At 38.8% G+C, this 23,265-nt stretch overlaps 1 protein-coding gene across 1 annotated transcript; it reads left to right on the top strand.

Annotated features, from left to right (window-relative positions):
• Positions 1–128: 128 nt before the first annotated feature.
• On the top strand, positions 129–21,841 carry mdh2 (malate dehydrogenase 2, NAD (mitochondrial)). Its single transcript, XM_073053807.1, has 9 exons — positions 129–286; positions 7,147–7,315; positions 9,974–10,057; positions 12,337–12,446; positions 13,610–13,735; positions 16,233–16,310; positions 18,667–18,766; positions 20,104–20,255; positions 21,451–21,841. Exons 1-9 carry the CDS (start codon positions 215–217, stop codon positions 21,580–21,582), a joined length of 1,023 nt encoding a protein of 340 aa, XP_072909908.1. The 5' UTR covers positions 129–214; the 3' UTR covers positions 21,583–21,841.
• Positions 21,842–23,265: the final 1,424 nt, after the last annotated feature.

The following is a 23,265-nucleotide window of genomic DNA, read 5'->3' as shown; positions in this document are numbered from 1 at the left end:
GCGCGTGCGCATGCGCTTCAATTCAACCAAACCATGGATAAATTGGACAGCATGGCGCGCGGTGCTAACCAATCAGCGAGAGCGGAAGTGGGAGATGAGGAAGCGGATTGGTCAATTGGCGCCGAGGGAGCAAGTTAGGATGCGTCGCTGTCCTCACTTAGTCCTTTAGCTGCTGGAGGTCGTTTGAGTCGCATTATCGTGGAGATCAGCTGAGATGTTGTCCCGTGTCGCCAGGCCTGTTGCTACTGCCGCTGCACTCAGCAGGAGTTTCTCCGGCTCCTCTCAGGTACGGGCAAATCGGCGTGCCGTGTGGCAAAGACTGCGGTGGAGTTATCCCTCCGCATGGAGCTCAAGGCCTGGCCAGCTGTCTTTCCAGGCCTGGGGTCACTGGTCGGGGGCTGAGCAACCGGGACTTCACGTGAAGTTTTTGCTGGTGGTGTCGCTTCTGGGGGCCAGCAGGCTACTGGGTCTCGGGCCACGTCTTTTCCATCCCTGTGCTTTGCTCGGCAGTGTTGTGTTGGCGGTTCCTTTTTAAGAGATTATGTCCTGCCTGATTGAGACTTAGTGTGCCTAGTTCCTGCATCTGGGGTTCCTCAACTAAATGTATCATTATCGTACGATGTACAAATAATTACTTTATTTCATGCCATTCACTTATTGCCGCCACCGCCTTCTGATAAAGCACGATTCGCTTTTTTGTATGTTTCACCTAAAAGATGATAATCAGCATGTACTCTAGTAATTTGAAAATGGATCAGCAGGCAACTGGGGAGATGGCAGCATTCACTACAGTGTGAGTAGGCAGTGAGTAACACCATTGCTGATAGAAGGAAGGGCAAATATTTGATGTGGATAACAAATTGCATTGGGCTATTTGTGATCTTAAGTTTAGGGTCTGATGTGAGTTTGTGAACAAAAAAATAGAAATTTAGGTTTTGACCTCATGGGGCCAGTTTTATTGGAATCATATAAGGGAAAAATTGGATTGCATTGCAAAATATTTATCAAGATCTGTTGCGTTGGAGTAATGATTTTTATGTTGCTTTTTGCCTGCAGTCTGTGTGGTCTCTGTAAAGATGTAATGAAAGCTTGAATATTTGCTTGTTTAATGAAAATAATATGCAAGTAGATGTTTATCTTGGGATCAAACATGAAGAAATCTACAGATGCTGGAAATTCAAACAATTTTGGGATATTTGATTGCTTGGTGGTATTGTGATATGAGCACTTGTCATTATTGATGCCTTCAGTAGTGGGAGTGATACTGAATTGCTTTTTTTTTTAAAAAAAAAAATGCTGCATGGACTAACATGAACTCCAGGCATGGCTGAAGATTCATTGATGCAGTGATACCGGCAGACTAATGCATAGCTTGATGTGTGGTAGTCTGAAACCAATTACCTGCTTATTAAGTGAAGTACCATTACTTTGTCATTTTGTTTTAAAAGTCCCCCAATAACTAACTTTCCTATTTTTGTTCACGATGCTGCTCCTTGTCAAGCATTAGTGAATAGAAAATCATTTCTGAATCTTGCTCCTCTAATATGATTTGTAAGCTCCTAACCAAAATGTATCTTGGCATGTGACATCAAAAATTCATGGTGCTTGGAATCTGAGATACTAAAACCAGAAAATCTGGGGATACTCAGCGGCTCAGTCAGCATCCACTTGGACAAAAGCAATGATATTTTGGGCTATTGATTTTTTTTATTGGAAATGGATTAGGATATAACCTCTGCTTAGTCCTCTAGGAAGTTGCTAAGCCTCTGGCAATGAACTTTGCATCATCAATGAGGACAGGAGAGGTTCTGGAGGATTGGACAGTTGCCTTGCTCAAGAATGGGAGGAGAGATAGCCTAGGAAATTATAGACCAGTGAGTCTTACTTCAATGGTTGGTAAGTTGATGGAAAAGATCCTGAGAGGCAGGATTTTATGAACATTTGGAGAGGCATAATATGATTCAGAATAGTCAAAATCAGGTCATGTCTTACAAGCCTGATTGAATTTTTTGAGGATGTGACTAAACACATTGACGAAGATAGAACAGGTAGACAGGTCATATTCAGCATGGAAGCCGGTGCCCCCAGGGATCTGATCTGGGAACCTTTATCTTCGTGATTTTTAATCAATGACCTAGATGAGGAAGTGGAGGGATGGGTTAGTAAATTTGCTGATGACACAAGGGTTGGAAGTGTTGTGGATAGTGTGGAGGGCTGTCAGAGGTTACAGCAGGACATTGACAGGATGCAAAACTGGGCTGGGAAGTGGCAGATGGAGTTCAACTCAGATAAGTGTGAGGTGGTTTATTTTGGTAGGTCAAATATGATGGCAGAATATAGTATTAATGGTAATAGTCTAGGCAGTGTGGAGGGTCAGAGGGATCTTGGGGTCTGAGTCCGTAGGACACTCAAATCTGCTGTGCTAGTTGACCATGTGGTTAACAAGGCATATGGTACATTGGCTTTCATCAATTGTGGAATTGAATTTAGGAGCTGAGAGGTAATGTTACAGCTATATAGGACCCTGGTCAGACCCCACTTGGAGTACTGTACTCAGTTCTGGTGACTTCACTACAGGAAGGAAGTGGAAACCATAGAAAGGATGCAGAGGATATTTACAAGGATGTTGCCTGGATTGGGGAGCATGCCTTATGAGAATAGGTTGAGTGAACTTGGTCTTTTCTCCTTGGAGTGACAGTAGATGAGAGGTGACCTGATAGAGATGTATAAGATGATGAGAGGCATTGATTGTGTTGATAGTCAGAGACTTTTTCCCAGGACCTGAAATGGCTAACACAAGAGGGCATAGTTTTAAGGTGCTTGGAAGTAGGTACATAGGAGATGGCAGGGGTAGGTTTTTTTTATGCAGAGTAGTGAGTGCGTGGAATGGGCTGACAGCGACGGTGGTGGAGGCAGATACGATAAGGTCTTTTAAGAGACTCCTGGATAGGTATATGGAGCTTAGAAAAATTGAGGGCTATGGGTAATCTTAGGTAACTTTTAAAGTACATGTTTGGCACAGCATTGTGGGCTGAAGGGCCTGTATTGTGCTGTAGGTTTTCTATGCTTCTGTTTCTAATGGCATTAAATTAGTGCCTGTTGATTCAAGATCATTTAATGTAATTTTCTGCTCACAATGTAAAGGGAAAATGAAGTAATTGTTACATCATATCCAGTGCAGCACACAAAAAAGATATAAGTGCATAAGATAGCTTGTAAACATAGATTGTATATCCATAAAATAATTCTGGCTGTACATAAGGTGACTGACAGGAAATAATAAGTAACGGATGGTGGTGTTAATAAGCTTACTGCTTGGGGAAAGTAACTTACTGAGTCTGGTGGTCCTGGTGTGGATGCTACATAGCCTTGCTGATGAGAGTGAGACAAACAATCCATGAGCAGGGTGGGTGAGATCCTTCATAATGTTACTGGCCCTTTCTGACTGGATACTGCCATTTGGATGAAAGGTCATTTACCTAATGTTATATTTTCCAACTTGACACTTGTATTGGAGCAGATGTGGTTTTGCATAATTCTTGGGCCTCCACACTCTTGGTTGTCTTGTGCATAACACTTTGCCTTTTCATGGTTTTGCTTTTGGTTGCTTGTGCTTTCCTCCCTTAAGTTTTATCATTTGTGCCAGTAAGCTGTTTTGTTTCTTTATTAGTTGTTAGTAATTAGTGGTTAAGTCATTAATGGGATCTTTGAAATCGTGTCTTTTTTTCCCCTCTGTCCAGTTCTGCTCACTTTGCTATTGTGCTAATTATTCAACTGATACTCTGACCTTTGCTGCAAAATATACTGAGCATCCACCAACAAAGAGGGGTGCAAGTCAAGTTGCTGAATGTTCCCTCAAAAGGGGAAATAAATTTCTGGAAATGCTCAGCAAGTCACTATGGGAAGATAGTTAACATATTTGGCCAAAGGCACTTGGTCAGGATTGGGAATTAGACAGAAACTCCCAAGCTACAGAGAGGGTGGGGGGGGGGGGGGTGGCAATTCCTTGGAGAATAAACTATAAATGAGCAAATAGGAGTCTGTGAGTGAGAAATCCTGGGCTCAACTGCCGTAAGATATTAGTCTCTGGCATGTCAATATGTCAATATCTAGATTAGTTCTTCCAAAACTGTTCTCTGGGCATATAAGGAGTGGATGCAACAGGTGCAGTGCTAAATTTGCTTGCAGCAGAGTTGTAGCCTAAATATTTAACAAAGAATAAATATTAAGCTATACTGGAATTGCTGATGTAATTAATCTGAAACTTGTTTCAACACTTTTTACTTATAACAAACTAGTCATACAGACACATCCAGGAACACAATGAAATACTATAGCACTTGAAAACCTAGTATTTAACCAATAGACTGTTAATGACGATGCCAAGTTGCAATATGTAGAATCGCTAGTGTTGCAATTTTTGCTGGCGTCTGTACTTGTGTGTTTGAGTACACGTTTCAAAATATCTAAATATTGAATGCCAGGATTACATTCCAATTTGGAATGTCGCTAAATGAAAATTATTTACCTTGCCGAGAACTCAATTGAAACAATACAGAATCAGCTTTTTCTATTGCTGTAATTGGCGTACATAATTCTGTTTTGTATATACAGTGGTGCTAGAAAGTTTGTGAACAAATTATAATTTTCTCTATTTCTGCATAAATATGACCTAAATGAGATCAGATCTTCAAGTCCTAAAACTAGATAAAGAGAACCCAATTAAATGAAGAACACAAAATTATACTTTAGAAAAATTATCTAATATTACATGTATTTGTTGGAAAAAGTAAGTGAACTTTTGCTTTCAATAACTGTACAGCAATAACTTCCACCAAACATTTCCAGTAACAGTTGATCGGTCCTGCACATCGGCTTGGAGGAAGTTTAGGTCATTCTGACTTATAAAACTGCTTCAACTCTGGGATGTTGGTGGGCTTCCTTGCAAGAACTGTTTGCTTCAGTTCGTTCCACAACATTTCTATAGGATTAAGGTCAGGACTTTGACTTGGCCGTTCCAAAGCATGAAATTGCTTCTGCTTTAACCATTCTTTTGTAGATTGACTTGTGTGTTTAGGGTTGCTACATGACCCACTTTCTCTTGAACTCCAGTTCACAGACGGATGCCCTGATATTTTCCTGTAGAATTTGCTGGTACAATTTAGAATTCATTGTTCCATCAATGATGGCAAGGCAGCAAAGCAGGCCCGGACCATGACACTGCCAGCGCTACATTTCGGTTGGGATGAGGTAGAGTAGAGCTAGATTTTATCTCAATATAGTGAAACATCAGTAGCTTTCTAAATATTATTCAAGCATTGAGCTAAACATTTCTAAATACTATTCAAGTATTGAGCAAAACCACCTAGACAACACGAACACCTACGTCAGGATGCTGTTCATCAACTATAGCTCAGCATTTAATACCATCATTCCCACAATTCTGATTGAGAGGTTGCGGAACCTGGGCTTCTGTACCTCCCTCTGCAATTGGATCCTCGACTTCCTAACTAAGACCACAGTCTGCGAATTGGTAGTAACATATCCTCTTCGCTGACTGGTGCACCTCAGAGGTATGTGTTTAGCCCACTGCTCTACTCCCTGTATACACATGACTGTGTGGCTAGACACAGCTCAAGTACCATCTACAAATTTGCTGACGATACAACCATTGTTGGTAGAATCTCAGGTGGTGACAAGAAGGTGTACAGGAGCGAGATATGCCAACTAGTGGAATGGTGCTGCAGCAATAACCTGGCAATCAACGTCAATAAGACAAAAGAGCTGATTGTGGACTTCGGAAGGGTAAGACGAAGGAACACATACCAATCCTCATAGGGATCAGAAGTGGAGAGAGTGAGCAGCTTCAAGTTCCTGGGTGTCAAGATCTGAGGATCTAACCTGGTCCCAACATTGATGTAGTTATAAAGAAGGCAAGATAGTGGCTATACTTTATTAAGAGTTTGAAGAGATTTGGCATGTCAACAAATACACTCAGGAACTTCAATGGTTGTACCATGGAGAGCATTCTGACAGGCTGCATCACTGTCTGGTATGGAGGGGCTACTGCACAGGACCAAAAGAAACTGCAGAAGGTTGTAAATCTAGTCAGTTCTGTCTTGGACACTAGCCTACAAAGTACCCAGGGCATCTTCAGGGAGCGGTGTATGAGAAAGGCAGCATCTGTTATTAAGGATCTCCAGTACCCAGGGCATGCCCTTTTCTTACTGTTACCATCAGGTAGGAGATACAGAAGCCTGAAGGCACGCACTCAGTGATTCAGGAACAGCTTCTTCCCCTCCGCCATCTGATTCCTAAATGAACTTTGAAGCTTTGGACACTACCTCACTTTTTTTAATATACAGTATTTCTGTTTTGCACATTTTTAATTTAGTCAATATATGGAATTGATTTACTTGTTTATTCATGTTTTATTTTATAAATTATTTTTTCTGTCTGCTAGATTATGTAATGAATTGAACTGCTGCTGCTAAGTTAACAAATTTCATGCCACATGCCAGTGATAATAAACCTGATTCTGACATTTTGAGTAGCTGTTATTCCTTTTTACATTGAGGCATCAATGATGTGTTAATTAATTTTACAAAGTTTGATTTTTTTTGTTTTACATTCTATATTCATTCTGCATTCTGTTTACAAATGCTTATCTGGTGTCTTAATTCCATATGCAGCATACTTGAAATTATAAGATGCTGATGATTGAAGGTGTTTGCCTTGGAAATGGCTTGGTGCAAGCATGACTGGTAGAGAGTCTGAGCAACATTCTCACTTTAAGGACAGCGTATGTACTGAATCTTATGCCTTGTGATATTCTTGGAATAACATTTTGGCATAGTTTTATGAACTAATGAAAGTTGAGTAAGTGAAAGAAATGGAATCTTGCTGTTCTAGTGATTGACAGGAAGGGCAGTAAGTTATAACTCAAACTTTAATTTACAAAGTAAGATGCAGTTGTGACTTTGATAAAGTCAGGAATTCTATAACATTAGATTAATTTATTAGATGAAGGATTGCAGGAAGTAATATTAAATAAGTTGTATTAGAAAATGGTTACTGTTCTTCATTCACTCTTTTAATGACATTGGCTAATCTACACTTTACAATGTCACTTTTTCCTTTGCACAGAGCAATGCCAAGGTAGCAGTGTTGGGTGCATCAGGTGGCATTGGGCAGCCCCTCTCTCTGCTACTGAAGAACAGTCCACTTGTAGGTGAACTCTCACTGTATGATATTGCACACACACCTGGTGTTGCAGCAGATCTCAGCCACATCGAAACCAGGGCAAAAGTAACTGGTGAGTACAACTTTTTTTTAAATGTATAGATTTGTATTTGTGTATGTAAAAACTTGCCAAACAAAAATGGTCTAAGATGGCACTCTATATGCCTGGTCTGTAGCCGATTGCCTTAAAATGAACCCCATTGTTCCAGTCTGATGTAAGAACAGATGGACAGAAAATATTGACCACTTAGCCTGGTATTATAGCAGGAGATCATTTCCTTAGTGGATTAAGGAAATAGTGTTGGGCAGACTCCGGGTTTGTCACATGGTGATTGAATCTGTTGGACTTGAGGTTGTAACTAATCACATCAGTGGGAGGATCCTGTTGCCATGTTGGAATTTCAGTAACATTTAATGTGCCATGCAAGGCGAACAAACAAAATACCTGTGTGTGAATCTGGGGATATGTACCAGCATGTATTGGGACTTGGTTAAAATACAGAAAATCTGGAAATAAAGGTGTCATTTTCAAGACTGGAGGCTTTCATTTAGGGTCCTGCGAAGTTTAGTGCTGGAGTGCTTGTTCGTAATCTTTGATTTGGCTGAGGGAATTGTGTAGTACATTGTAAAGCTGGGGGACAGTGGAGATTGAGGATGAAGAGAGGCTTCAGGTTAGATGGAAGGCTGAGTGAAAAGGTGAGAACATAGCAGATGGAAACTTAATGTAGATATTCACTTTGCTGGGAAAGACAAAAAGAAGAATATTTTTTAAATGGTGACAAATCGAAAGATGATCTTCAGAGGGACCTAGGTAACCTTGTACATAACAAAGTTATTTTGTACTATATGTCAGAAAACTATTAGGAAGATAAGTGGTCCCTTAAATTTTATTGTATTCACATTTTTTCAAAAACATAATTTATATAGGGTCCTGGTAAGGATGCACTTTGAATCTGCATACAGACTAGTCTCTGTACCTGGGATAAGAATGCAGTGGAAATTTATCAGATTGACAGATGGTCTTGAAGAGAAGTCAAGATGCCTGGGCCCAATCTCTAAGAATAAAAGCTGAATTTGTGTAAATTTTAAAAATTGGATTGTGTGCAGGGCTGATATTTATTGCCTGGACCCTGTCTTAAAACCAATTTTTGACAGTCGGGACTGAACAGATTTCTGAAGAAACATCATGCTCTGCACAATGAAATTATCAACTAAGAGGGCTTTGGAGGCTTGTCACGGCACTGGGTATATGTTCAAGAATAAAAGTAGGCTTTTGGATATTAAGGGAATCGGAGCAGGGAGGTGACATCAGCACAAGAAATAGGCATGATCTTGTTGAATGGCAGAGCAGATACGAGAATATATTGAATAGTTAATATATTTGACTATTTGGTCAAATAGTCCAATCCAGCTTCAATTTATTCCTGTGTAAGCTCTGAAGAGGAAACCTGCTAATGTATGTTTTTTTGTCTATGGCTTTAACTGCATCTCAGTACTAGAAAATTGTCAGTGTTATCATAATCTACAAACACACTTTTGTCTTCCTTGTTGGATGCAGTCTATCACCGATTGTATTATGGTTCTTGGATTTGCTGAGCAAGCCCACAAAAAAAAATGAGTTGCATTAGATATATGTGCTTTGTTAATAAATTTGTTTTGAACTTTGCAGGAGACATTGTTCCAAGTCAGTGTGGAACATGCAGCTAGTGGTGTTCCCTGTGTACCATGATCAAAATGGCTTGGCATGTCCATTTTGTAAATGCTATACATTACTAATGTGGGTACCAGTGATAGATGTAATGTTTATTTAGTGTGGTAGGTGGGTACTGGTCAGTTGGGCTGCTTTATCCTGGTGTTAGATCTGCACTCATTCAGGCAATTACATAAGATACGGTACTGTATCTGGTAGATGATAGAAAGGCTTGGTGAAATTGTCTATTCATGCTTGCTCTTTTTCTTGCTGATAGTGGAAAGACTTTGTAGAGTTAGAAGATGAGTAACTATGAGAAATGTACTGGTTGATCAACTCTTGCAGTCAGTGCTTACAGTGCAATACTTCTGGTTATTGGTATATGGTAGTGATAGTGGTGGCATTGGTGATAATGTGTAAGGATATGTGATCAGACTTCCTTTGGTTGATGATATGCCAGCTAGTGCCAGGTAATGTGTTATTAGTTATTAATGCTTATTATGCTAGCTACATACGTAACTGTTTATGTCATTGTGTGCAGGTATATGGTAATACAATTTCACATTTATGGTACATTTAATGGAAGAAAAAATTGAAATAGTTAAAAAGGTGCTTGCCTTGAAGAACTCCTGGGGTGGAGTTAATTAACCTCTGCCTGCAGCCAAGATTTGATTCCAAACAGTTTAAAATTTTCTCATAGACTTCCAGTTTAGCAGGGAATCTTGGTGCAGCTTTATTTCAGATGAAGTACTAAATTAAAAGCCTGTCTGCCCTCTATTAGCTATGAAATTTCCTATACGCTAGTTTACAAGAGCTGATTCTCTTTTGAGACATGGCCAGTTCCGAAACTACCATTTTAATACGTGAAACCTTGTCTGTTGTAAATTGCTTGGCATGTTTGCTACACTGCAATATTGGTTATATTTGTAAGACAACTGGAGATTCTCAGAATGCTTTATGGTCATTAAACATTACATGTAATTAGTCTTTATCAATTTGTTTCTAAATAATACAGTACTGACCAAAATTGTTTTCACCCAGGTTATTTGGGTGCCGAACAGTTGCCTGCTGCCTTAAAAGGATGCGAAATGGTGGTTATTCCTGCCGGAGTGCCGAGGAAACCTGGTATGTATTTCAGTCTTGGTTAGTGAGCTTCAACTCTGTCTGGGCAGACATTTCAAGCCTAAACACGGATTCTTACTTCAAAATGATGTATAAAAAGTAAGGGTGTAATGAAATGGGTCATATATAGCATACTGCTATGACAAACTGGTTTGGCTTTAATATATCGTTTAATGCATCTTTGATTTCTCCAGTGCAACACTTTCAACTGAACTAATTTGAAGCAAATAGGTTAATTACCAGTACTGATTAGCTTTAAATCAGGGGTTCCAGCATGGGGTCTATGGACCTCTTAATGGTATTGGTTATCAAGTCAAACTAAAGTTTCTAGAAAGTATTGGGACCTAGAGGCAAAAGAAAATAAAATTTAAAGGTAATAGCAAGAATCGACTGATAGACCAGATGGAACCCACTGCCTGAGTGCTGCTTCTGCCGGGAACATTGGGGGGACCCCGCAGCATCACAGCGGCAGCCCAGGAGCAGCGTTGGAATCTGCAGTGAAATGCTGAACTTTAAATAACTTGAGAGACTGTTTCATGGAAAAGAGCACTGCTGTCACTGCATTTGGGTTAGCGCTTACTTTGTCACTGGGATCATCGCGCGTAGGCGCTTCTGGGAAATGGCGCGAGGTTTAAGACGAGCTCGGGAATCTTCAGGAGGGGCCGCCCGTTTTGAAAACATAATGGTCTATTGGAGAAGTGGAGACTCTGCAGGTCGGAATCCGTCTACAAAGTCCAGAGAGGTAGCCAATTTTTTCACCTAATGACTGATGGAACTATCAAACTGCCGCACTTGCGAAAAATAAAAGAAAGGAAAAGTTGTTTGGTCATTGAGTGGAATCCAGTTTAAAAAAAAAAACCTTAGGGTAGACGTATTTAATATCTTTCAAGTGGGGAAGCTGCACATGTTCAAAGAAGAAAAAGAAATCCAAATTGATATTGGTCCATGGCATAAAACAAAAATCGGGAACTCCTGCTTTAAAGCAGTGCTAATGTTAAATTATTTTGTGGAAAAAAAAAAACAAACTGATTTTTAAACAACTGCTACCTTGCGGCCAAACCCACCCATGGGAAAGGCTTCAGAAGTAAAACCCAAGGAAGAAATCTGGAGCCAGGGTTCCTAAGGCAGTTTGATGTTGTTTACAACTGCACTTTGGCAACCTCTGTGACACTGGTGCCAAGCTGTATCGGTGCTTGCCCTTCCCGTGGACTACATCAGTGACATGGAGAGGGGAAGCTGCTGCATGAGCAACAGCCAGTTTTTCAAATCTTCCCTCCCAGGCTTGCGTCCTGGAGTGGACACAGTCCACCAGAGGCACAAACCTGGGATCGATGGCAGCCTACTATATTTATCTAGAAACAAAATAGATCTGATTTCCCTTTGGTGTTCCCTCCTGGTGTTTTTAGAGCCAGTGGCTAGACATCCAGGGTGGATGTGTTCTCCAAAGGGGAAAAAATCTTTCAAATCCTTCACTCAAGTGAACAGTCGATAATTCAAACTACTACTGAGATTGATATTTGGGTATTAATAGAATTGGAGATAATATGGGGTTGATGCAGAAAAGTGGATCAAAGATAAATAAGCCAGGATCTCAATGAATTGCAGCATATGCATGAGTGTTAGAGTGACTTATTCCTCATTTTTGTTTAATTATTCCTCATTTTCTAATTTTTCCTGATCTTTTTTAAGATTTTTCAGTTATTATTCCATTTCTATTATTCTTTGTTAAAGAATATTTCATTTTTCTATTAATAAAGAACACATTGCTTTTTTAAAGCACTTGAATTGCTAACTCATTTTAAATCCACTTTTCCTGTTCTGTATTTTTTTCTGCATTTCATTTAACTAGATTCGTGTACATTTAATTGGGGTGGGGTGGAATATATTTAAATATTTATTCAAATTCACTGTCATAATTTGCAAATTGTATGTGAATCACTCTATGTATTTTTCTGCTGGAGATTTTGAGAGTCTCTGAGGGGATGTGTGTCACTTCAAATCCAGTTAAACAGTATCACATGTAACTTTTAAGATTGGGTAACCCATAACTGCTTTTTGGAAATGTATTGCTTTCTTTTCTCGAAGGATACCTTGGTTAAAATTTGGTTAGTGCTCGTATTTTCTAGTATTTTAAACTAATGCTTCTACTATATTCAAGCTTAAAGATTCCATTAAATTGCACACTATCATTAAAAATGTGAATACAAATGCTTTGAGAAATACTTGGCAATATTTAATCAGTTCATACTGATGTAGTGTAAACATTGAAATTGCTTTTGCAGGTATGACACGAGATGATCTCTTCACCACAAATGCTTCAATAGTTGCAGATCTAACTGAGGCTTGTGCCCGACATTGTCCAGAGGCAATGATCTGTGTCATCTCCAACCCTGTGAGTGTGTTCTTTCAGCTGATAATGTCTTTAAAAGTAGCAAATTGAGTATTAAAGTTCTCTTCATCTATGTGGAGGTAGAAGACAGAATTATCCACTCTAAAAGGCAGTAATGTTTGCAATTAAACTAAATTTGATTTCTAGATGTTGACAGGGTCTTGGACACGAGGTGGGAAAATGGTGTTTGAGGTAGAAGATAAACCAGTTGAATAATGGAGCAGGCATGGGGCTATTTGTCTTGGAAAATTGTATGATAGCTTCTCAATGAGGAATATTCTAAAATGCTGCTGAAAGGACGTTCTGCTTTTATCTTGTGCTGAAAACAATATTGCTAATTTGGGAATAGTATTTTAATGACCTATTCACAGAACTATCCTACAGTTTATTGGAAAGATGCACATTCAGATCACAATGCAACCAATTAAGTAACATTCCATTATCCTGGCCAGTTTTTGCAATATTAAGTTTCCATAAACCAATTATAATTTAAACATTGAACCCATTCTGGTGTCAATTCTTGTCTGATCCTTGAACAGATACTTGGTAAATAGCTTAAATTTATGTGGAAGTGATGGTATTAGATGCTGTAATTTAACTTATTGAGACAATGTGGTTACAAGATTTTTCTGACCCTAGGTTAGGAAATCCTCTTCGATGTTGTAGCCGTCACAATCCACCACAGGCAAATGGCTCTGAGATTCATTACCTCTGCAAGTAAAAGTACTAAATGCCATCCCCTGGATAAAGACTCTGTCTCATGGAAATATCTCAATATCTACCTTGTTGTGCCCCCTCTGGATCTTGTAAATTTAAATAAGATCCCCTTTAGTTTGAATTATAAAGAATACGCTTGGTTTTATTTAGCCATTTGATGAGAAATCGTCAAATTACAAAGGAATTAACTTGGTATATATCATACTCTTATTGGACAAGCCCTTGAGTATCCTTTAAACTGTTTGCATGACTGGACGTAGGCAAGCAAATGATTTGACCAACTGCAGTCTTTATTCTAACTGAATTATAGTTCAATTTTTTATCTATAATGCCAGTCTAGAAAGTGTGTAGATCATTAAAATGAGGGCAACATTGTAAATTTTTAAAGAATATTTTGTGCTTTGGTATTCTCTCTCCTTCCTATATTAAGCAGCCTATTATTTTTCTAGGTAAACTCCACAATACCAATCGCCACAGAAATTTTCAAGAAACTTGGAGTATACAACCCTAACAAAATCTTTGGTGTGTCCACTTTGGATGTGGTCAGAGCCAACACTTTTGTTGCTGAGCTTAAGGTAAACAACAAAAATATGATCTTTACTTTGGGCTAGATGGATGTAAATTTAATGTTTAAACCTAAGATTTTATTGTTCACAAGTGATGATTACCAGATAATGTGGCTGTTTTTGGCTATTTAAATTGTTATTTGATGTGAATCGGTGCTACATGACTCACTGGGTGTTGAACAATGTTTTGGATGTATGCGTTAATGGGGATGAACTGATACCAACCATGTGTCAATATTACTGCTCTAGTCTTGGGGGAGCACTGAAAACATCAACTGTTGTTTTTCCCTGTCCAAAATGAGGAATCTTGGCTGCTTGTTTAATCTTCAATTTGTAATATACTGTTCCATTTGTTAGATGGGCCAGAGGATCTGTTTCTGTGCAGTAGCACTGTCAATTATTTTAATTTGGTTTGGGAATAGTTTCAGGTGGAAAGCTAATTTCAATGCAAGTTTTAATATATTTTTTATTCAATTTTTTAGATAATTACATAGAATGAATAGAATAATAGAGTATAATATCAGCCCTCCCTTCTCTCCTCCCCCCACCCTTAACATCCCTATCTGAAAAAAAGAGAAAAAGAAAGAAAGATTGCCTGGATATCGGAAGATCCCCATATGCTCCATGGAATTCAAAATAGCTTTAATATATATATTTCTTTCCCCAAATGGCTAATAACTTTATCTTCAAAGGGCCTATACATAATGCAAGTTGTTAATGTAATATTTAAAGAACTTGTATTCTAAATAATGAAGTTCCCTCTAAATTAGATCTGTAATTGCTATTTATCCACAATAGAAATATTTACTGAACCACTTTTGTTAGGAAGTGCGCACCAAGTTCGAAGCAATTTCAAGATCAAGAATCAAGTTTATTTATCACATGTACATCAAAGTCTACAGTGAAATGTGTTTGTGTTAACAACCAGTACGCTCATGGATGTGCTGGGGGCAGTCTACAAGTGTCACCAACATAACAATGCTCAGTGAACAACAAGGAATAAAACAATAGCAAAACAAGCCCTTCTCTTCCCCTACACAGACAGACAGACACCCCCCCAGCTTTCCTCAGACCCAGACTTGCAGACATTGGGCCTTGACTTCCCCAATGGACTCTCAGAGATTCGCATACTCAACTCCAGTCAACGTGTCTTGACTTGCAGACTTCCGGTTCAATCCTCTGCATAGATCTCAGGACATGCCGATGCCTCGAACTGACAGGACCTCGAACTCCAGTCTTGCTGATTTGCAAACACGATGGGTCATCGGAACTCTTACCTCATGCCTGCACAGAACGCCGACTCCAGAACCAACTGACAACTTGTTGACCAGGCAGATCCCTGGTACACTTTTCTGCCAGCCTGACATCTAACTGGATGTCCCACATACATGTCATTGGCCTTCGAATGCAGAGCGAAAACTTAGATTCTGGCTTGGCCTCTAATTCCCTCACATCCCTGTCCCTGTCCTGAACATCAACAGCCAAATTTTACTGTTCTATTCCTTGTACCATAAACATAAAGTTAGCCTTGGCTGAAAGGAGTGCTTGTCATGTACCAAGGTAGAGTAAAAAATTTGTTTCGCATGTTGTCCATACAAACCGTTGTATTACAGCTGTGCATTGAGGTAATACAAGGGAAAATAATAATGCAGAAAGGTTGTGAAATCTGTGCAGGCTGACAGTATGATGCAAAGGCATAATGAGGTATATTGAAGTCAAAAATCCTGCTAAATATTTTCAGGCTAATTAAACTTAAAATGCTGTTGAGATTTGTCTCTCTTGCCCAGTCTTTGAAATAATGTTTCATAAATCAAGAATTTCAAATTATTTTGGGTTTAATTATTTTTTAAATGACTAATTTATGGCAGCAGCTTTCTCACAACTGCTTGTTTTCCCCCTTTCCTCCAAATAAAATATTTAGTATGTACTCCTGTCTGCATTTTGGCTTTTCACATGTTTTAATGTTCAGAAGTCAAGCAAGTCCTTGCATTTCTTTATTCTTTGCTATATTATAATATGTCTAATAATTAACTTCAAATTGCAATATACAATATCATCCCTTTAAAGTAAAATGTTGATAAACTCTCATTTGCAGGCTAAATAAATCCATTGAATATATAATATTGAAGATGCCAAAAAATTGTGCAGCAAAATTTAAGTATAATAAATAGTATTGGGATCTGATTTGCAAAACTTGTTGAATATGTAATGCAAAATTTTTTTTATTACCTGTTACCTTTTTTTAAAAAATTAGATAACAAAATACCAGGATTTTGTAATCCCATGATTACAAAAATGCTTTCTTGGTTGAAGGTTTCATAATTGGGTGAAATTGGTCCTATCTGCACATTATAACAGCTCAATCCAGCCAATGTACTTCTGAAGGAAGTCTTGGCAATTACTGGACAATTGTTTCTGAACTACTTAGAGTTTTGTTAAATAATTGATTTATTGCAGTAACATTTTCACTAAGGATAAAATACAAATGCTTCTATTTGTTTTGCAGGGCCTTGACCCTGCACGAGTATCTGTTCCGGTGATTGGTGGCCATGCTGGAAAGACTATCATCCCTCTGATCTCTCAAGTAAGTAGGTGTGAGATGACAAAAAAGTGAATGGCTCAGCTATTTTGTACTTAATTTAAGAAATGTTAAATCTTCATTTTATTACTGTTTGGAAGCCATGAATCACCAGTGAAATTAATTCTGAAAGCCAATTTCCCATGTTGACTTTGCCAAACTATTGTGGATAAAAATACTTTTATGTATGTCAAAACTGAATCTTGACATAAGAATGGAGGTACTTGATTAATATCTTCTTAATGGGGCCTTCTTCCCCTATTTGCTTGTAAGATGTGACCATGGCTGGCTAACAAAATGCCCATTTCTGATTGTCCTTGAGAATGAAGTGACGTGTTGCTGCCTTGAACTGCTGCAGACTTTGTCGTCAAGGTGCTTTCAGTGAGCAGATGTTTAGAGTTCAGTATTCTGATCCAATGATGAAATTGGGGTATTGTGAAATCTGGTTTAGAACTAGAATGTCTGTATGTACTTGCTATTCACGAAGTCTTGTCAAATGGCTGCAGGGCATTTTGTAGATGTACACCATGCAATCATGCTGTGCTGATGGAAGAAGTAAATGTTCAAAGTGGATGGATTGTTAGTCAAATGAGCATCTTTGTCTCGCATGATGTTGACCTTTCTAAGTATTATAGGAATTGCAATTCTGTGGTGTAGAACGGTGGTCCCCAACCACTGGGCTGTGGACTGGCCAGTCATTCTCCTGGCTTTGTGCAGCTGCTAGAAAGCATTGAGGAGTTTTGAGTTTCTTGCAGTAGTTTATTTAATCTAGTTTATTATTGAAAGCACACCATTAAGTGTCTGTCATTAAGTTTCTTGTTATTGATTTACTATGTTGATGGTGGGAATTCAATGCTGATAATATATTTGAATATCTGAACAGATGTTTAAATGCCCTCATTGGAGTTGGCTATTGTCTGATAATTCTGTGATCCGAAAACTACTTTGGAACTTGTCACATGCCTCAATGTTATCCGAAGAGTTTCAGATTAATGGAATACTTGCACAGTTATTAGCTAGTTGGCACTTAAAGTGGTGAAATCTTTCCTAATGGATGGAATTATTTCATTCTGTTTGCCAATCAAATGTAGAACTCTTACTTCCCAACACTTCGCATTAACTTCCAATTTGCAGTATAGTGTCTGTCGCAGTATCTTCTAATAGGTGAGGTTTCCAACGAAAATGGATCCGTCCTGTCCAGGCCATACATAATTTTGAACAACTGCTTGGTCTCCCCAGTCTAATTGTTCACGCTTCATGACCTTCCCATGATACAAGTTTATTATTGATAAAGCAGCTAAAGATTATTAGGATTTTGACGTTTCCCTGAGGAACTCCAGTTCAACTCATTTACTGTATTAAGTTCTTTTCCTATCTGTAGCATTCCTTAGTCACTTGTAGTTCCAGCATTGTGCATGTCTGCTTTAGAATCTTCCTGTTGAGAAGCTGTTCTACATAAACCTTATCAATTACATTTATTTTTAAGAAATCAGGCAAACATTTAATGTTGCTATCAAATCCATTGTATTAAAAATTGATGTAACTATGAAAATATTCTTAATTAATAGAAACCATACTTTTGTGACAAAACCCATGAAAGCATTAATGCCCAGAAAACTTGTTTGCTGATTCCATTTAATTTAGTGCTGTTCCACATACTAATCACTAACTGGTCAGTAATTGCTAGATGGATAAAACCTGAGGTTAATGTTGACTGTACTTGTTTCATTGCTGCTGTTTCTTCCAAGCCAGTTTCTCAGTATGCTGCTCCCTAGGCAAGCAGCAGGCATTGTTCTGCTGACACCTCATCCGGCTCAATCCTTGAACATCCGTTGACAAATTTATGTTGGTTAGCCTTGTTTCAATAACTGAGTTGCTTATTTTGTGCCTGTGCTTTCTGCTTGACATAAATTCCAAGGGATCTGTTTTTGAATCTACTATACCTCCAATATTATTTTGAAGTGGAAGCTAGAAGATCTTCCACTTGCATTTGTGATGTGAGTACACCTAGAACAGCTTTGCTGTGAAGATGGAGGTGTTGCAGCAGTTGCATGCTGCTCAATGTTGAGAACATTTCATACCACTCCAGTTACATAGTGTCTTTCCCATATTCATTTTCCCTTTGCTGATATAAAGATATGGGAGATGCCATCCTCCCAATATTGTGTCAGCCACTTCTATCAGTAATTCTACTATACCCTGAAGGGAGTGTTTTCTCTTTAAATTGTGGAACTAGAAAATTTATTTCTGGCCATCTGAAGACAATGGTTCTGTTTTTTTTAAAAAAACAGCTAAATGTATATTTAACAGGTTATTCACAGTTGGTTCCATTTGCTAACTTTCATTTTTATTTTGGTTTTAGTGCAATCCTAAAGTGGAAATCCCTCAGGATAAATTGCAAGCCTTGACAGAAAGAATCCAAGAGGCTGGTACAGAGGTGGTCAAAGCCAAGGCTGGAGCAGGTTTGTTGTTGCATTTGTACAAAAAAAAAATCCCTGTCCTATTATCCACGGTGGAATTTGGGCCGTGTTTTCTGTTCTAAACTTTGATACCAGTTTATTATTGTCACGTACCAAGATACAGTGAAAGGCTTGTCTTGCATACTTTTTATACAAATCAGATCTTTCCACAGTGCATTGACCTAGAACATGAACAAAGACAATGCAGAATAAAGTGTAAAAGCTACCAAACAAGTGCATAGCAGGTTGATGATAAAATGCAAGATCATGATGAGCTAGACTGAAGCCAAGAGTCTTTCTTTTTGTACTTGTCTGATCAGGCTGCTTTTGCTGTTGGTTGGATTGCATACAAGTGTAGATTTGTAGCCATTCAGTCATGTAATGAGCAATGAAGATAAAGCTTAAATTGTATTTGGGGCTGTTTGCAACAGTGATTAATTTTTCAGTATTATTGATGGCAATTTTAAACATAATGAATTATTAAGCTAATCTTGGGAGATCTAAAGTAATATTTGGCATTGTGTTCACCCCTCACCCCTCAGAGACCAGAGACTTGCCAATAAGTTTAAGCTTGTCTATTGAACTGTCTCTGCTGCTTTCATCCTCTACTTCCCCATAATAATTGGAACGGAGTTTCTAGTTTTTCCATCTATGCTTGTTATGCTGACCCACCCATCCTCCCCTCAACCCTATTCCAACTAAATTACTGAGCAGCCTGTAATGCTCCTTCACCTGTATTGTAAGTAGCTTCCTTTGATACAGTTCATTTCACCTTCATTCAAAACATGGCCACATCTGTAATACACCTTTTGTTTTTGAGGACTTGAATACCTTGCCCCCATAATTTGCTCTCTTAAATCCTTCTCTTTTTGGTCAGACCTTTAGTTGCTCCTTTTGGAAGCATCTTTCTGTGAGGTTGAGGTCTCTAGAGATGCCTTTCTGTTCTCGAGTGAGCATATGTTACTGGAATTGTTGCCTGAAAGGGTGAGGCTTGAGAATGTTATATCTGTCAGCATTAAGAGTGCTTCAGTTCATCAAGATCTGAAATTTTAGTAGCTGGGAATGAGAAGTGCACGCCAAATGGCAGCATTAACTAAAACCCAGGTAATTGGACACTTAACATCAACCATGTTTCCTTTAAATCACTACCTGTAATGTTACTGACAGAAGCACCCTCTCAATGGAGGTTACTAAGTTTGTGAAATTTGATTTACAATTGCCATTGTTTGTGTGCCTTTTTTTTCCATCTTGATCCTTATTTAACTGGGAAGCGGATTTGTTTTGTGTTAACTAACTGCATTGTGGATGTTCAATGTGTTTTTTTTTCTGTCTGATGTTAGGTTCTGCCACTCTGTCTATGGCTTATGCTGGTGCCAGATTTGCCTTCTCACTCTTGGATGCTATGAATGGTAAAGAAGGTGTAGTGGAATGTGCATTTGTCCGCTCTGAAGAAACTGAATCTCCATACTTCTCTACACCTTTACTACTTGGGGTGAGTTTGAATACTTTCAATCTGGGTGGGTTGTTCAGCTTTTAAACTTTTCCTCCCAGTTATAAGTTGTAAATGACCAAAATATTAAGAACTTGGGTGTTTTAACAACTCTAAAAATTAGATTTTATGTTTGAAATTCCATCTCTGTATGTTAATCTGCAATAGTGGAGCAAGCCAGACAATTCTACTTAACTTTGGTCATGTATGGAGCTCTATTCCATATAAGCATTCCTGGCAAAGCTGAGTTCATTATGGTACTGTAGTCTGAACACTGATGCACAACCCTTCCTTTCTTTTTTTTGTTTAAAGTGAATTAGTTTTTTTAAGGGATCTGCTCGGGTTGAGAATCTGGGTTGAACTGCTTCCATTGGTGATGGTGTGGAGAAGGTTGCTTAGTGGGGGTTGGTGTTAGATAGCTCCTCAGTAGTGAGATGTGGGCTCAGAACGGTAATCTGCACAGTGAGTGAAGGTAATTGTTGGGGACTAATGCCACCAGTTTGTGTTAACAGACAACCAGATCTTTTGTTCTCTTATCACTTTCAGTTGGGTGTGATAGAACCTGCTGTTTTCTCCCTCAATTGCTCTTGTTAGTACAGCAGCTCACTTCGATGTAGTGGTTAGGATGAGCACCAGGTTGCTGGCTTAATGGTTTGGTCAGTAACTCTCAAAAAAACTTGCTCTAACTACTTCTCGATACAGATTCAATTAGTGCTCTTACTCCTAGTGATGCATCCTGAGCACTAAGCAAAGTAACAGCTGTATGAAGAAGTTTGCTTTTTGATTAACTTTAAGCCTGCAAATATCTTGCACTCTGCGAAGCTGAAGCTGGTGATTCTCAAATGTACAGTTCTGCTGTCACTGATCTATACCAGAAAGACCAATCTTGTTGAAATTAGGTGATCAGTGATTCCTCGGGAAGGAATCAGTAGTATTTAAATGTTTCCTCACACCTTTATGGGTACACAGGTGTTCCAGTAGACTTCCAACTAGTAAGTGGACTTTGAAGCTTGCTTGCCTTTTTCCATTTTCATGAAGATAACGTGACTAACCTGTTGTAGCTGAGATCAGTTACCACGAAATAGACTTTGACCTCTCTATGGGCTCTCATTTATATATTTTAGTGTAGAGTAATTGTTTCTAAATTATATGTAAGAAAATGTTTTAAGTTGGTATGTTTCACTTTTTCTCCCATTAGAAAAATGGCATAGAGAAGAATCTTGGGCTAGGTAAACTATCTGCTTTTGAAGAAAAGCTTATCGCAGAAGCTATGAGTGAACTGAAGGCTTCCATAAAGAAAGGAGAGGACTTTGTGAAGAACAGGAAGTAGACAACTGTATTGATATGTACAGAATGGAAATGCTCCAGTGTGTTGCAAACCACCCAACACTAGTGGCTGTATAGTGTTGGCTGCTGCTACGTCTGTGTTTGCTATCAATTTTTAAACCTCTATTTCGTCACAGCTGGTCTAAGATGGTTAAAATACAAACACCACTTCTCAAACATTGTGGTTTTTAAACTTCTAAAGATTAACCTAATGCCATGTATTTCATTTTAAGTAAAAGCAAATAAAGTACACCTGCAGAGAACTTACGAAGTTGGAATACAATACTTGCATTCTGATGTTTTCTGTATTAAATGATTTGTTAGATTAAATTGCTGTTGATGCAAAGTGGCCCATTATTTGCATCCTCGTTTAAAAAAAAATCCTTTGTCTCCTCTGTTCTCTGTCCAATTCCTGCTGCAAGGCTTGTTTAAGAGGAAGTTGATATACAAGAAAGTTAAATCCATGGTGTAGTTTGAAACAGTCGTGCTATTTTGTGATATCTTGGCTGATCTGACCTCTGACCTTTCATTCACTTTCCCTATCTGATCTGTGATCAATGTCCCTTGTAGTCCAAGAGAATACAAGGCCTTGAATATACTTGAGTTAGCATTCGGCCTTGTGGGGCATAATTACAAAAATTCACATCCTGCGATGAAATTTCTTCTAAATCTTAAACAGCCAGTCTATTTTTCCTGCAGTCATGTCCCTTCATTGTAGTCGGCTCACAAATTGAGCACTCTTGTAGCAGTTCTTGTTTGGAAGTCTGACCAGGGATATACTACAGGGACCAGTGCTGGGACTCGTGTTTATGATATATGTATATGTGATCATTAAGTTTGAAGATGACAGAGCTTTTATTTAGAGATGCTGTGTGGAATAGGTTCTTCCGGCCCTTTGAGCTACACTCAGCAACCCCTAATTTTAAACCTAGCCTAATCTTGGGACAATTTACAGTGACCAATTCCTAATAACTGGTTTGTGTTTGTTTGGACTGTGGGAGGAAACTGGGGCACCCAGAGAAAACCCACACATTCCACAGGGAGGACATACAAACTCCTTACTGAAGACACCAGGATTGAACTCCAAACTCCAACGCCCCATGCTGTAAAGCATTGAGCTATCTACTACGCTACCGTGGTACTCAGTAAGAAAATTGTCAAGAGCTACAGCATGATATAGATCAGTTGAAAAGTAAGGCAGAATGTGGACAAATGGATCTAAATCCTGACCACTGAGGTGATGCATTTTGGTAAGCTTTGGGGGTAGGAATATACAGTAAAATGTGTGTGAAGGAATGTTGATTAACGAGGTGACCATAAGCATACTGAAAGTGGCAACACAGACTGGGTGGTGGACAAACCGTAAGCCATGTTTGCCTTAATGGGTTGGCACATGCTTTATAAATGTGGGACTGCCTTGTTGCAACTTCATAATAGTGGCTAGGCTAAGCCTGGTGTATTGTGTGCCATTAGAAAGCATGATTGCACTGGACAGTGTGCAGAGAAGATTGAGCAGAAATTTGCCCGGGAGTTTGGTTATGGGGAGAGATTTGTTTACCCTGAAGCAAAGGAGGCAGAGGGGTGTATAAAAATGAGGTAGAGTAGGTGGTCAGAATATTTTTGTCATTTTATGGCGTGTGTGTACACGCACGCACGCATACATACAAAAACGGTATCGGTTTAAGGT

This window comes from Hemitrygon akajei, chromosome 8 (genome assembly GCF_048418815.1).
Source record: "Hemitrygon akajei chromosome 8, sHemAka1.3, whole genome shotgun sequence".
Lineage (NCBI taxonomy): Eukaryota > Metazoa > Chordata > Chondrichthyes > Myliobatiformes > Dasyatidae > Hemitrygon > Hemitrygon akajei.
The sequence above is the reverse complement of the archived record's forward strand: the minus strand, read 5'-3'. Positions and strand labels throughout refer to the sequence as shown.

Excerpts from the sequence above, each read along its gene's own strand:
- mdh2 (XM_073053807.1), top strand. The coding sequence starts at position 215 with ATGTTGTCCCGTGTCGCCAGGCCTGTTGCTACTGCCGCTGCACTCAGC. Across the intron at positions 7,316-9,973 it reads AACCAGGGCAAAAGTAACTG|GTTATTTGGGTGCCGAACAG; the intron begins GTGAGTACAACT and ends GTTTTCACCCAG. Across the intron at positions 12,447-13,609 it reads TCTGTGTCATCTCCAACCCT|GTAAACTCCACAATACCAAT; the intron begins GTGAGTGTGTTC and ends TTATTTTTCTAG.